This window comes from Giraffa tippelskirchi, chromosome 2 (genome assembly GCF_054371585.1).
Source record: "Giraffa tippelskirchi isolate mGirTip1 chromosome 2, T2T-mGirTip1v1.2.pri, whole genome shotgun sequence".
Classification (NCBI taxonomy): domain Eukaryota; kingdom Metazoa; phylum Chordata; class Mammalia; order Artiodactyla; family Giraffidae; genus Giraffa; species Giraffa tippelskirchi.
In genome coordinates this window covers 16,481,130-16,497,692 of record NC_137276.1, presented here as the reverse complement: position 1 = coordinate 16,497,692, position 16,563 = coordinate 16,481,130, and the positions used below count along the sequence as shown (strand labels likewise).

General features: G+C 41.6%; 1 protein-coding gene across 12 annotated transcripts in view; it reads right to left on the bottom strand.

Annotated features, from left to right (window-relative positions):
• The window catches only part of ABLIM1 (actin binding LIM protein 1), a 331,405-nt gene that overhangs the window by 212,684 nt on the left and 102,158 nt on the right, over positions 1 to 16,563 (bottom strand). For 2 of the 12 annotated variants that reach the window (XM_081573528.1, XM_081573529.1), the window contains exon 1: positions 2,422 to 2,665. The exons of 9 other annotated variants lie outside the window; for them this stretch is intronic. In XM_081573528.1, the coding sequence (XP_081429654.1) occupies positions 2,422 to 2,665 (244 nt within the window). Of the gene's footprint in view, positions 1 to 2,421; positions 2,666 to 16,563 lie in introns of those variants that run through there. One more of the 12 variants, XM_081573531.1, reaches the window with a different exon arrangement.

The window sequence follows — 16,563 nt, the reverse complement described above, 5'->3', positions numbered from 1 at the left end:
TCCTGACTTCCTGCCTTCTCTACTGGCAGACCTTATCTCTTTCATGAGCATCAACAGCTCATTCCAGAAACATTTAATTTGAATCTCTTTTAGTAGAGTCACTGAACAGAAGCACCAAATTCATTCATAATTGTTAGCTCCAGAGGAAAGCTACATGTTTTGTTTTTACCCCTAATTGATGAATTAACTTTTTTAACTCAATAAAGGGTCTTTAGGTATCCACCAGCAGGGGAATCCAATATTTAAGAGAGGTGCCCTAAACTACTGCAATATACATGGTCAGCTGGCTCTGAACCAATTTCTCCTAGAGTGGCTTATAAGAGACCTGAGGACAGAAGTCATGGTTTCCCTATCCCTACTCCTTGCTCCCCTGAAAAGGATGAGCCTGGAGTAGTGAAATGAAGACTGTTAAAGAGTGAGAGAGTCAAACAGCTGTCAGCATCTGTCAGATCAGTATCCTGCTCTGCCTTAACACTGATCTCCTAGCCAGCCTCTCGGTGAATTGCATGATGTATGAAATGTATCTCAATTTGTTGTTGTTCAGTTACTCAGTCATGTCTGACTCTCTGCAACCCCATGGACTGCAGCACACCAGGCTTCCCTGTCTCTCACTATCTCCAGGAGTTTACTCAAACTCATGTCCATTGAACCAATGATGCCATCCAACCATCTCATCCTCTGTTGTCCCTTTCTCCTCCTGCCTTCAATCTTTCCCAGCCTCGGGGTCTTTTCCAATGAGTCAGTTCTTCACATCAGGTGGCCAAAGTATTGGAGTATTCAGCATATTCAAAGTATTCAGCATCAGTCCTTCCAAAGAATATTCAGGACTGATTTCCTTTAGGATTGACTGGTTTGATCTCCTTGCAGTTCAAGGGATTCTCAAGAGTCTTATCCAGCACTGCAGTTCAAAAACATCAATTCTTCAGTGCTCAGTCTTCTTTATGGTTCAACTCTCACATCTATACATGACTACTGGAAAAGCCATAGCTTTGACTAGAAAGACCTTTGTCAGCAAAGCGATGTCTCTGCTTTTTAACACACTGTCTAGGTTTGTCATAGCTTTCCTTCCAAGGAACAAGAATCTCAACAAAGCATCTCAATATCTTAATAAAGCTGCTGAAAAATTAATTGCAAACAGAACACCCTAGTATAGGTTAACTCCCTTCCCTGACCTAGCCTTCATCCACTCCTGCCATCCTCTCTAGCAAAGAATGACCAGGTATATATTCTGTTTTCTTGCTCTTTGGGGTCATCTTCACATGTTTATAGGGACCATCTCTAATAGCCTTCTGCTTCCTATACAAATTCTAGTACTGATTTTGACAAGGAGTGAGAAGTTGGGTAGGTGCCATCTTCTCAAAAAAGAAATCATAATTTCCAAGTCTGAGAACTCTTAAGTATAATAACTCTTGTCCTCAGACTGGGTTTCTCAACTTCTTTCCCAGGCCTATGGATGAGTGACCACTTTCTAACAAGTTTCACTGAGAAGAAGCCTCAACAAGTTCTCTCAACAATTTACATCCTTTCTTTTTCTTTTCTTTTTAAATATTTCATAAGTATACCTAAGGCAGTTAACACGATTTAGATCTCAACTTCACTTAGGTCCTATTTTACCACAAGTAATCTGTTGCCTTGACTATTGCTTTTCCATTCATCCTTTGTTATATGAAAGAAAATCATCTATAAATAGAGATCTTTCTTTTCTAACTCTTTGCAACCCCACGGACTGTAGCCTGCCAGTCTCCTCTGTCCATGGAATTTTCCAGGCAAGAATACTGGAGCAGGTTACCATTTCCTACTCCAGGGGATCTTCCAAACCCAAGGGATCGAACCCACATCTCTCACATCTCCTACCTTGGCAGGTGGATTCTTTACCACGGTGCCACCTGGGAAGCCCTCTTTTCCATCACACTTCCTGTTATAGACTGTTATTAGTACAAAGAGTACAGAGAGCTGACTCATTGGAAAAGACCCTGATGCTGGGAAAGATTGAGGGCAGGAGGAGAAGGGGACGACAGAGGATGAGATGGTTGGATGGCATCGCTGACTCAATGGACATGAATTTGAGCAAATTCTGGGAGCTAGTGAAGGACAGGGAAGCCTGGCATGCTGCAGTTCATGGGGTCACAAAGAATCGGACATGACTGAGTGACTGAACTATAACAAACTACCAAGTTTGGAAAGAGACATATTTGTTACTGAGATCGTAAAATCATGGACAAAAATGCCCTCAGAATTCAGTTCCATGACTGTACTTATGTTACATTCTCCATTACTCCCACCCTCACCCCATTAATTATATATCCAGGATCGTATTTCTTTTGAAGAATACATAATGGAAGAATGGTTCTAGACAGTACTTTATTACTTATGCCAACCACAAAACACAAAGCCGTGTCCAGAGTGGGCTCTTTTACTTACCAAGAGGATCAAGGTTGCTCAACAAGTGCTCAAATGTGCAGTAGACATCAGGATGTAGATAAAACAAATGAGTGATAGTGGCCCGTCTGTGAGCTGGGGAGGGGCTCCCAGGGAAACTCACATCCTCGACAACCAATCTCCTTTTGTACGAGCCCCTGGTGTTGGTTTTCTCAGATGAGGTGGCTTTGACTTTCCCCGAGTTGCACAATTTCCCCAGAGACTTTAAACCAAGGAAGCAAGGCATCTTGGTAAAGATTACAAAGAAACGAGAAATAGATATCAGGCTCCCAAGAAGCTGTGCTTCTCCACAACTCTCCTGACTTCTTATTGTTTTTTTCCTCTCACTGCCCAGAAAAGAAGATTAAGGAAGATGTATTTAAGTGATTACCTTCAAGGGCTTAGGTACAGCTCTGTATACACAGATGATCAGGTTAAAAAAAAAAAAAAATGACACCAGGAACTCAAGATTATGTTAGTCTGAGACATGAATGCATATTTAAAAATCAGATTAATATCCAGAGCAAGAGAAAGGACATAGTTTCAATAGCAAAAAGGATTCACTCACAGACATTCCTAGGATATTCAGTATCAGCTGGTAAGAGTACTGCAAATAGGCATATCTATTGACATGAATCTAAAAATGCATATCAGAAAAAATTCAGGATAATAATTGCAAGTTCTCTCATATTTCAGCTCTCATGGAGGAGAGAGCTCAGGAAAAGTTCTTCAGCTGCAACTAACAACCAAGCTAGCTCCAGGCCCCAGTAAATAATCCTTCTCATTTTCTACAGGGAAACCCCACCCCTCCCCCTGGTGTCATGAAAATTGTTCAGCCTCCTTCTATCAATCCAATGGTAATAATATTCATGTGAAACTTGTTTCACATGTTTTCTGCTACTGCAGAATCTCTAGCAGCATCACATGATGAGAGAGAATTACCATGAAGGTGGCTACATGAACTAATAAAGTTATGAGCGAGAAGCGGCATCACACAATTAGGCTGCTGATGTACAAAGCAGCAAATGTACAAACCCTGGTAATGAGTATTTACCCTTGACATTCACTCAGTCGGGCTAATAAGCACATGTGACCTTCCATACCACACAATAGACACAAGTCAGCGTGAATAAAACCACACTCCTTCTCCTGTCATTGGGATATTATATTCTAATAGCATTTTCTTTTCAATAAAACCCTTACACACTTTAAACAGGATAGAATTATAGAGCTGGAAGGATCTTCAAAGATAAGCTACTCCAATGGTTCCTAAATATCACTGCATGCAAGAATTTTCTCTAGAACTTTTGAAAAATACAGAAACTGGGGCACCAGCTCAGACCTCTAAATGAGATTCTTTGGGGGTGAGGTCCAGTATTACTCTAAGTTCCCGAGATCAGGACCAACATGCAGGAAACAGGGATCTTCTCCAGCCCTTTAATTTTAAGGTGCAGAAGGTAAGCCTTAGGAATGCTAACTGGCTTTCTCAGGACAACACAGCACACCCAGGATGGGGTCAGGTCTCCTGATTTCTAAGCTATAACTGTTTCTATCACAGGCATCAGGTCTTTCCATAAAGCTATAGAGGGATGAAACAGAGAAAAGAAATATTTGCTTCTTTTATTGAGGACAGTGAGAAAGCTGACTTGAAACTCAACATTAAAAAATAAGATCATGGCATCTGGACCCATCACTTCATGGCAAAGATATGAGGAAAAAGTAGAAGCATTGACAGATTTTATTTTCTTGAGCTCCAAAATCACACAGCAGATGGTGACTGCAGCCACAAAATTAAAAGACGCTTGCTCCTTGGAAGGAAACCTATGACAAACCTAGACAGTATAATAAATAGCAGAGACATTACTTTGCTGACAAATGTCCATATACTCAAAGCTATGGTTTTTCCAGTAGTCATGTATGGATGTGAGAGTTGGACCATAAAGAAGGCTGAGGGCTAAAGAACTGATGTTTTTGAATTGTGGTGCTGGGGAAGACTCTGAGAGTCCCTTGGACAGCAAGGAAATCAAACCAGTCAGTCCTAAAGGAAATCAATCCTGATTATTCATTGGAAACACTGATGCTGAAGCTGAAGTTCCAGGACTTTGGCTACCTGATGCAGAGAACCGACTCATTGGAAAATCTCCTGATGCTGGGAAAGACTGAAAAGGAGATGGGGGCGGCAGAGGTTGAGATGGTTAGATAGCATCATCAACTCAATGGATATGAATTAGAGCAAACTCCAGGAGATAGCGGAGGATAGAGGAGCCTGGCATGCTGCAGTCCATGGAATCTCAAAAAGTTGGACACAACTTAGCAACTGAATAACAATCTTTAATGCAGGATTTGGCAGCAGAGTTCAAGAACCAGAGAATTCAAATTTGCTAGAATGACTCTAAGCCAATGGGAAGCACAGTGGGAATAGATATAGACTGCCTCAGAGGCATCCAGATTGGGCCAGAGATACAGAGGGTGGAAGTGTGGAAGCTTCTGGTACCGTAGTCACATGGTGAAATTTCTCTTCTCAAATTTGGAAAATTAAGTCCTATATCAACATTGCCCCCAGAAAAAAATCCGTCCAAGATCTTCCTCTAAAAACAGCTTTCAAAGTAGGTAAAACAGGGTGTGCTTCCCTGCTGGCTCAGTGGTAAAGAATCCACCTGTAATGCAGGAGACGTGTATTCAATCTCTGGGTTGGGAAGATTCCCTGGAGAAGGAAATGGCTGGCTACCCATTCCAGTATTCTTGGGCTTTCCTGGAGGCTCAGACAGTCAAGAATCCACCTGCAATATAGAAGACCTGGGTTCGATCCCTGAGTTGGAAAGATCCCCTGGAGAAGGAAATGGCAACCCACTCCAGTATTCTTGCCTGGAGAATCCCATGGACAGGGGAGCCTGGAGGGTTACAGTCCATGGGGTCACAAAGAGTCAGACACGACTGAGTGACTGAATGACAACAACAACAAAACAAGCTGTATGTGTTCTATTTCTTGCTTGTTTATTTCAAAGAGCCTTAGGATGCATAATTAAGATATTTTATCAAATGTTTCCAAAGTGTAGTTCCTAAACCAATCTGTTTAAAACACAGATGCCTGAGGCCCTGTAGACTTACTAGGTTCTTTTGTTTTTCTAATAAACATACTAGTGTCAGAACCTCTGCCCTAAACCATTAATTCCTTCTTCCTGTGGTTAGTTTCCTATAGGACTGCTCTTTGCGAACTGAGAACCTGAGAACATCTATCTGCTTACATGTTCATTCACATGGTCCATTTGTGAAACATATATACTTGCTTATATAGAGAAGCCAGACATAGTCACTCAAAACATAGGCTCTAGGATACACTAATGATTCACAAACATAGACTTTAGACAGATTATTATAATTTTTTTTAATCCGGCATCTCTCTATGGCAAAAGTATAACTCTTCTATGACAAAGCTGTCCTGCCTTCTTGGTCCCTAAATTTGTCAAGCATTGCTCACTAAAACGAAGTCTGTAGCACTGACTACATCTTAATGCTTAGCTACTGTATGAGCAGAATCTAATCAGGCCATTCCTAAATGTGTGGACAAGCTTATAGATCCATATGTGTAGTTAAAAAGCGGTTATGTTCTGATAGACTATACAAGGGAAAAAAATTAAATTCTTCTTCAATAAAAGGATTATATATAAGAAGTTTTAGCTACTTAATGAATTTTAGATCAGGATGGAAAGCAAATTAAACATGAATCATAAAGAAGGCTGATGAGAATACCAGAGGTTTGTTTGCTCTTAAAGACAGTCTGATTACATGTAAATGTGAGGTGCTGACTTATTTTTCAGGTGGTGGAGAGAGTTAAGAACTCAGATGCTGGCTGCTTGGGGGTTGGGGCCAGAAATGACAGTGGGCACCCAGGAGCTACATTCTACTTTGTACAGTGTCTAGAGTTCTTAGCTTAACCTCTTCCATGTAGCTCATTGTAAACACCCAGCAGAGGCCACACCTCCAGTATTAAAAATATTTTTTTCAGTGGAACCCACCTGACAGCCATGAAAACACAGTGTAGAGAAGATCCTTTAAGAAGCACCAGTGGACCCATGTCTTCCACTGCTGTACCAACATCAGCCTCTTGCCACAGTTCCTGTCAAATTACAGTCACAGCACTTACAAAGGAGTGGAATGGTTTCTGGGACAGTTCATGTGGTTATAAAAGAAGGTATCACAAGGCACTGCACTATGAAGCTAATGTTAACTACAAATGCATAATTTGTTTGGGTGGCCTGCATATCTTATCAGATAGGCTTCCTAACATTGCTAGCAACAGTTCCATTGCATCTAAACAAGCTCTTCTTCTATGATAAGCAATGAAAAGAAACTGTCAGTAGCAAAATTAACCAAGAGCTTCAACCCAGCTCTGAGAGACCCTGGGCATTCTGCCTTTACACACTGTAGAACCTCAATAATGAGATGAAACCCAATCTCAGAGGCAAGCACTTTGGGGGTTATACAGTGCTTAGAGGGCAGATGCCTTTACTACTCCTCTTAATTCACCAGTCACAGGTCAATCCCTGCAGCAATTCTCTGCAAATGAATTCTGACTTTATTCCATGTAATGATTTAAGTCTTTATATTTTTCCAGACAAATGTCCCTCCTCCACCTTTAAATCATCTGCTAAGATTTATCTGCTTTTCGATAAGAAAAAAAAAATTTAAGAGAGAAAATTACCACCTTCAAAATGCTAATTCTTAGGTCACCATAAAGCATTGGGAAGGAAATCCAGAGCAGAGAGGATATATGTAAAGATGTAGCTGATTCACTTTGCTGTACAGCAGAAATTAACACAACATCGTAAAGGAACTCTACTTCAATAAAAATTTTTAAAATGCCAATTTTTTTAAATGCTAATTTTTATGGGGGATTTAGTTTTACAATGAATTTACAGCCTGTGGTTTCATCAGTGACAAGGAGGTCACTTGCTTTTCAGTTTGGGGTCTTGTTTTAATCAGAAGTGAGCAAACACAAGAGCTCAGCAAGTCCACTTAAAACACCTGCAGAAGCTCACAGTCTTCAGGATGGTCTTTGCTGCTGAGCAGTACAGAGTAAGCAGACAGACAGCAGTGTTTTAAGTGGGAGTACTCAGAAGAAGGGGCGCCATCGAACTTCTAGACGGTGATGTCTCGACCCACCGGAGGATCTCTCTCTCCAGCAGCTACACCTGTTCCCTGCCACCAGCAAGTCTTAAGTTTAGTTCTCCTGTTGGCCTGCAATGTGCATCGCCTCCACAAAGCCCCATGCCTAAGGGGTCTTACCCATCCCTCCAAAGCAGGCCGTGATTTTCTGAGCATACTGGCACAGGCTCCTGTCTGGGTAGGACTCCTCTGGAAGACCTGCTTTGTCCATCACTCTGCAAGCAGCTGCCTCTCTTCCCGTAATGCCACCCATCCAAGACCTGCTCAAAACAGAACACGCAGCCAAGCCTCCTCTTCCATATCGTATCCATTAATAATTCAGACACTATATCAAATCTGCTGAGCATTCAGGATTGAGAGCACCAAGGCACTCTGTGGACTGAAGCATAATTAGTTTAACAGACAGCAAGTGTCTCAGATTACCCTCTGACAATACGCTTCATAGACAAGATTTCCAAACAGCCATGAGAGGCGGGCTTGGAATGCCTTCACGGAAGCAGCCACAGATGGGGATCGGCTTGGGAAGGGTCACACACATCCCTGGAGCTCAAACCCCACATGGCTGCCACACAAATCTGTTTCATAGAACCAGAGCACTATGTTAGTGACCACAGATCACACCCCATCAGGCTGGGGTCTCCTTCAGTTGCCAAAACTTCTGCCCTGAATACACTTCATACTCCCCAGCCTTTTATTATTTCTGTGCTTCTTCTCTTTTCCCGACATACCTCAACCTTCTTCCACCTGATCTTTCTGAAAATCTACCTGTGCTTAAAAATGCAGCTCAACTGCTACCTTCTCCATCAAGGTTTCCCAAATCCCACCAGCTAGAATCAATTTCTTCCTGTCTTTGCTTTAAAAGCAGCTCTACCGTGGCATTTTTTATACCCTGCTCTATAATACAATTACCTGTAGACTGTCTTATTATTCCTGTTAGCTGCTAAGCTTCTGGAGGACAGGAGTTTTGCCTCTGTCATCCTGTTTCCTTCACACAGGGCTCTACACATACTAGCTGCTCCACGCATGCTTAGCCGCTTCGGTAATGCCCGACTCTTTGCGACTCCAGGGACTGTAGCCTGGCAGGCTCCTGTGTCCATGGGATTTTCCAGGCAAGAATACTGGAGTGGGTCACCATTTCCTTCTCCAGGGGATCAAACCCAGGGACTGAACCTGCGTCTCTTACATCTCCTGCATTGGCAGGCAGGTTCTTAACCACTAGTCCCACTAGCTGCTCGGGATCCTATAAATAGGATCTATATAAATAGAACTGGACAATTCTTGATAGGAAATCACTGTGACATGTGACTATACCATACTTGGATAGAAGGCAGATATCTAGGATAAAATACACCGTGGTCATTAGTAAGTGCTTTAGTGGTCTGAGAACTCCTGTTTCCACATGTGTGGCTGCAGGATATGGTTATTTTCCTGCTGGTCAGAGCTTACCTAAGTGCCACTGGACTGGGACGCCCTAGGCGACAGGCACACGTCTGAAAGGCCCAGGCCAGCTGTGGCCACAGGAAGCTGTCCCAGTGGTTGGTTATTAGGAGACAGGCTGTCCTTGCCGATGGGATAAATAACTGAGCATAGGAACGAGAAACCTCAGTGTCAGCACTTCTCCGCAGCCCCACTGACAGAGGCACTGGCCCTGGAGCAGGTGTGTAGTGCCTGCCTATTTCTGCTTCCCCGCCAGGGCCCTCCCAGGAGGAAAGCTGCAGAGGGGAGTGGTCCAGTGGCATGGTTTGAAGTATTCATAATTCATCCATCTCGACACGGAGTAGCTCCAACTCACTCTGGCAAAACCTCATGTTCACTGTCAAGTTACTAGAAAATGTCAATCTAATCCCCCCGAACAGTCTATTTCTTGACTATGTTGTAATCAGTGCCGTTTGCTCACCACATGTTTTCTAAAGATCATTCACCTCTGGACTTCAACTCTGACTTCCAAGAGGAACTACCGGGAGTTTATGGTCACAAGACATATATAAGACACATAATATATAACAGGAGACCTGCTGATGCAAAGCAGTGTCAGGCTTTTCTGCATCCTTTGTTTAAGGCAGCTATCTTCATTCCACAAACATGTACTGAGTGCCACCAATAGGACACGCCAGGTGTTAGCTGCCTTAATGATGAATACCACAGGAGCCTTCAGAGAGCATGTAAATTAGCAGGCAACGTGGGCATGTATATGCCTAACTATCCTGCAACTCAGTAAATCCACCCCAGTGTACGTGAAAAAATCAAAGTTGTTTTAGTTGCTCAGTCATGTCTGATTATTTGCAACCCCATGGACTGTGATGCCCACCAGGCTCCTCTGTCCATGGGATTCTCCAGGCAAAAATACTGGAGTGGGTAGCCATCCCCTTCTCCAGGCAATCTTCCTGAGCCAATATAGCTAGTGAAATAAAAGGTAGGGGAGGGGTTTAGCTTAGAGATTTGAAATGCAGTTTGCATTACCTTTTAATTTTCTGTCTTAATGTGTTTCAGAAAGAGAAGTGATTTATGGTTCAGAGTTTACATGGACAACTTCATGCATTTCTATTACATTCCCAACAATACACACAAAAAGGCTTTCCCTCTAGGGAGTCAATGGGGCGTGTGTGTCGAGTCTGTTCCCTCGTCATGCACTCAATGCCATACTCTGAGGTTATGAAAGTGCCTGAGAAGGAAAGATTGAGTCAGCCTGGTGCTTTGGGATTCTGGAGAATAGGATATTCGATCTGAAACCAACTTATGGCTGCTGAGGGGAAGGGACAGTTAGGGAGCTGGGGGTGGATGTGTATACGCTGCTATATTTAAAATGGATAACCAACAAGGACCTACTGTATGGCACATGGAACTCTGCTTGATGTTATGTGGCAACCTGGATGGGAGGAGGGTTTAGAGGACAATGAATACATGCATATGTATGGCTGAGTCCCTTCGCTATTAACCTAAAGCTATCACTACATTGTTAATCAGCTATACCCCAATACAAAATACAAAGATCAAAATTTTTTTAAAAAATAAGGGGATTAGACTAAGACAGAAAACAACAATCAAATAGAATGCTTCAGAGAAAAGCTTTATTAAAGTCATACAAGTTGATGGAAGGAAGTTCAGGGAACACAGGTAGGGTCTTGGAAGGCAGAACTTATCCATCCACATATAAACCGCTTTATTCAGAGAAGTAACACGGCTAGCATAATACCTATCTCCCAAACCCTGCTCACTGCCATTCTTTAGGGTCAGAACTCTGAGAAAACTCCTGGAACATACCCACACATGTACTTCACCCTGACTCATTCTTGCACTGCCTCTCCAGCACTTGCTTTTCTCCAGGTCCTTTTTAACCACAGTTTTGTTAACCACGGCAGCAGCAGTCCCGTGAGGCCCGAGGATGGCAAGCTCTCCAAGGAGACTCCACGGCTCAGACTGACAAACTGAGACCCAGGAGGGGAATTCCACTTCTTGAGATTAAACTCACAGTTGCAATTACAGATCTGAAAGAACCCATGCTGCTCAAAGGCCAGTCTGAGACCATAATAGCAATAAAAGATGCCATTGGCTATTTTGACGTTCAGGGCTGTAAAAGATTTTAGAGCACAGTGGCTACGATCAGACAACTATTTTTCTAACAAAGGAGAATTTTGTTCTTTCCATGATCTGGACTGATGTGGTGACTATCTACTGCACCCTTAGAAGGGACAATTTATTGGATACAAAATTGGAAGTCTTTGACATGAGAGATGCCTTCAGGCAGAATCATGGTCCAGGCATTGTTTCATGTACTTGTCAAAACAGGGTATGCAGTATCTGAGATAATTTATTGTGGTGTAGAAAGAAAATTCTCTCTATATAAATATATACATAATATCTTGCTCTTTAATGTTTTAGAATATATATATGCTTTAGACTATACATAATATTAACATAGATCAAAAGAGTATTATTTATTAGTAAATAATAAACATAAATAGGTAAGTTTTTTTTCACTGCTAAGGATACAGAATCAAGAGAGTTTGGAGACCAGGGGTTACGCTATGAAAACATATCATAAGGAAACCTACAAGAACTCAACCAGAGGTAGGTACTAAATAATGGATGAAACCAAAGCTAAAAATAAACAAAGGAGAACAACGTGATGGGCAAATGCATAGGCTCTGGATTAAAAAAAACCTCACTCAGATCCTGGCTCTGCTACTTCTGCTGGGCAACCTCAGGTAAATTCTTCACTTATTTAAACCCTGGTTGCCTTGTGTATAAAATGGATATAATAATAGTATTTCCCTTGTGTATCTGCTAAAGCCTGTAGTAGTCTCTAATACTTAGGAGGGGATCTATACACATTAATTCAAAGGCTACATATTCAAATACTTACAGGACTGAAAATAGACATTAAAACAACAATTGAGGCAGTAGGTTGGTCCTGAGATATCATACTTGTGATACTTGTAACAAGATACTTGTTACAATACTTGTGTATAAAGTATGCTACCTACCTAAAGAAGGAGCCACCACTCAGATCCAGGCAATTACTGCTGTTTTAGAATGCCAGCCAAGGATTGCAAGGTATTCAGATTTTTATGTGAACTCTCCCAATTTCAAACATTTGCAAATAATTAAAAAAAAAAAACAACTATCTGTATATCCCTGCCACCACCAAAAAAGAGAAAAAATAATAGCACATGTTCACAGGCCTGTGGTGGCCTATGGGTACCAGTATGGGATCTATGTATTAGTTATTACAAACCTATGATGTAAACCCTCCTACTCACCCAACTTACACCAAACAGTTGTGATCGATTTCAGGTACTAGAGGAAGGCAATAGGGCAGAAGACTTTTAGAAGCATCAGAAGGTTTCACGTACCAGATTCATACTTTCTTGTTTGCAGAATTGGATTTTAATTATGGAATTTCTGTTATGAACCACCACAAAAACAGCCATTATCCCCAGACTACTGAGTGTATGATGCCAACAGCACTACTGCCAGAGCAAACCTGACCACACTTTTTCCTTGCCACAAATGCAAGAGCATCTCTTTTCTCTGTTACATTGCTTTCTGTATACATACATTATATATTTATTTATCTTTAATCACTAGTAGGATACTACTATGCATTTTACTCCATATTTTCCCCTTAATTTTTTGTTTCTTTCATGAAATTAAGATTTATCTACAGTGAAAAGTACAGATCAATGAGTTTTGACAAATGCTTTTGCCCATGTAACCCATATCTCTGTCAAGATAGAGAACATATCCATCTCTTCAGAAAATCCCCTGTGCTCTGTCCCAGTCACTCTCTACCCCCACATCAGAACAACCACTGTTCTGCTTTCTATTACCAGTTTTCTCATTCTAGAGCTTCATATAAATACAACTATCCAGTATGTACCCTTTTTCCCCCAGCTTCATTTGAGCAGCATGTTTTTGAGATTCATCCATGTTTCCCCATTACATTTTGCCTCTCACATTTCCCCCAGTGCAAAAATCATAGCTTCTCTCCAGTATGCTATAAATCATCATCTGACGTTATTATCCCAGAAGTGCTATGCATGCTAAATTACTTCAGTCATGTCCAACTCTGCAACCCTGTGGACTGTAGCCCACCAGGCTCCTCTGTCCATGGGATTCTCCAGGCAAGAACACTGGAGTGGGTTGCATGCCCTCCTCCAGGGCATCTTCCCCATCCAGGATCGAACCCACAACTCTTATGTCTCCTGCATTGGCAGGCGAACTCTTCACCACTAATGCCACCTGGGAAGCCCCTATTATCCCACAGTAAACACCAGTTCATGAACTTTTGGAAATGAGAAGAAATGCAAAACCTACTTTTGGAGTCTCAAAGCATACTAGTGTTGATATTATGTCATTGATTGGGGCAGGCCATGATCCAGGGGCCACCTACGTGGACAGTATTAGAGGAAGGGAGAACTACAGGCTATGCCAAATTGGAAGGGGCAGTGCTTGAGGGAGAGAATCTATTGCAAGAGCTGCCTGTCTCTGCAAACACTGAATCGGAAAGAGAAGTGGGAATGGGGAAGTAGTCAATTATGCATGAGCATTTAGGAGGACAAAGGGAAGGGAAAGGACCCAGTCCAGGCTGAGATGGGAAGGGAGATAGATAAGTCTGCAAGCAAAGAGCAAGTGAGGTGAGACAAGGTTATTAGTAGATAAGGAAAATAAGATCGTTCTGCGATCTTCCCACAAATATAGGGTGTCCCGCTGAGCCACTGCTCTCTTCCATGGATTCATACAACCAGTCACTCTGAGGATGGACACTGTTCACAGGCGGTGACTCCAATGGACAAGTGGCCAGAATACAAGGAGGTGGATGCTTAGTAAGGGGGAAATAAATCTGTCATGTCAGGGGTTTGGTTAGAGCCCCCAAAGATTAGAACTTGAGTGACCGGAAAAAAGTAGAGCTATTGAGAAAAGAGACATGGGGGAGAGAATGAGTTTGGGTGGAAAAGGTGATAATGAACTAATTTCAGTTGCAATAAGGAGTTTGAGATGTCATCAGAGCACCCATGGAGTGGTGACCAGTAGGAAACTGGGCATGCTGCTGTGGCTCCCAGGGGAGAAGTCAAAGCCAGAGATGTAGCTTTGGCAGCATCCACCAAAGTGAGGGTTGAGGCCATGGGAATGAATGAAAGAGAAAAGAACTCACTGGACCGTGAACTCCTTGAGAGCAAAAGTGGTCTCTCTCATTTCTGTGTCTGTTTCAGGGGAGACGCTTCACAGATATTTATGAACATTGGACCTTAAAATGAATACTACATGGAAGTTACCTGGGAAAAATATTAAAATTACCCATATATATTCAATTTACTGAAACTGACCCTCTGCACACAAATGCTCAAAACCTCTCAGCTCATTGCATTAACTAAATGATTCAACTCAGCAGTATTTCCCAGCATTCTAATTAAAGTCATATATATTTTATTGACTAAAATTTCCAGGAAGAGCATAATGCTTATTGCTTACCCTTCCAAGAAAAGAAGAGAAGCAGTTAAAGAAAAACTTACAGAAGACTTCAATCCATCTTTCAATTCATCAGAGAGAATTTGAAAATGTAGTAATTAAACTCATGTAAGAGGATACAGGTTTGCAGAGAACAGATTCAGAAAAACATTGGATTCTAAAGAATACGACCCCTTCTACAATCCACTTCATGATTATAAATGTGTACCCATCAGTAAAAATGTGCACGCAAAAACCTACACGTGGCATAGACCATGATCTGTAAAAAGGCAATTAAATCAGCACGTATTGAGCATTTCTTTGCACATAGCCCAGCAATAGGTATAAAATAGAAAAACAGAGTGCTTTGCTTTTCATTTTTTGATGGAAACCAAAGTACTCTTTAAAAGATTTCAATATAGGAGCTTACAAGACATAGCAAACAAAAATAGCCTACACCAGGATGAAGTGAGTGGTGGATGTCTTCAGCAGATGGATCATTTGGAGCTCTGTGTGTGTGCGTGTTTCTGGGGTTCTTTTATTTATTTATTTTTCCAGAGGAGAGAATGCCTTGGCACAAATACTTTTTAAACTCACATTGGCATATGGAGAAGCAGGGGGGAGGGGAGGGTGGGGAAGGGCAGAAGTCAGAAGATAGAGAACCGAGCAAATGGTAATGCCTGAAGATGTTAAAGGATAGGAAATGAGCTTTTTAGGAATAAGAACTACAAAGGATGGCTTAAAAGATTAACACGTTAAGCATTGAAAATAAAGGGATTTTACACTTGAAAGTGAAAATCGCTCAGTCGTGTCTGACTCTTTGCAATGCCATGGACTATACAGTTCATGGAATTCTCCAGGCCAGAATACTGGGGTGGGTAGCTGTTCCCTTCTCCAGGGGAATCTTCCCAACCCAGGGATCGAACCCAGGTCTCCCGCATAGAAGGTGGATTCTTTCCCAGCTGAGCCACTGCAGAATCCATGAAGAGGAGAGAAACACAGTCAGCCAACATAGACTGAGGAACACAGGCCAAAGACAACATCACACAAGGTTAGCTGTCCAAGCCCACTCCTGCTTCCCACTGTAACCTTCCCTAAATGCTGTCTCAGCCCCTCTGAGGTCTTCTGCATGAAGCTTTCTTTAAGTCTACAACTGCTGAATTTGCCCGTCTCTAAATTGATATTTTCCTTCCAAAAATATCAAAATGGATTTATGATTGAGGTTCAAGTTATCTCAAATATCTCCTTAGTTATACTTTTTACCAACCCAGCTTTTCTGTTATAGAAGGAATATACTTCATTAGAGAAAATGTGGAAGACAGACACTGAAAACTATTACTAACACAGTTTTACCATTTGGAAATCACTTATTCTTCAGTATACTTTCTTTCAAATTTCTTCCTATGAATTTATGCCAGATCACATTTCATATACAATTTATTAACTTTGGCTTATCAAAACTTTCCCCCATGTCATTCAAATCCATCACTATGATTTTTAATGTTAAAATTTTAATTGAAATTTGTCTTACATGCCGTAACATTCACAAATTTCAAGCACACGGCTCAGTCAGTGAATTTTTTCATGTGTCCATGTAACCACCTCCAAGATCAAGATCTAGATCTGTGCCTCTCTCTGTGTGTGAAAACAACAGTAAGAAAGGAAATTAACCAGAGAAAAGAGAACATCTCAAGAAAATATAATGTATATAACAAATTAAAAGACAAGGTAAGACCCAGAAATCCCACTGCTGGGCTATACCCTGAGAAAACTATAATTCAAAGGGACACATGTATTCCAGTCTTCATTGCAGCACTATTTACAACAGCCAGGACATGGAAGGAACCTAGATGTCCACTGACAGGGAATGGATAAAGAAGATGTGGAGCATATACACAGTGAAATATTACTCGGCCATAAAAAGGAACAAAATTGAGTCAGTTGCAGTGATGTGGATGAACCTAAAGTCTATCATAGAGAGTGAAGTCAGAAAAAGAAAAACAAATACTGCATATTAATGCATATACATGG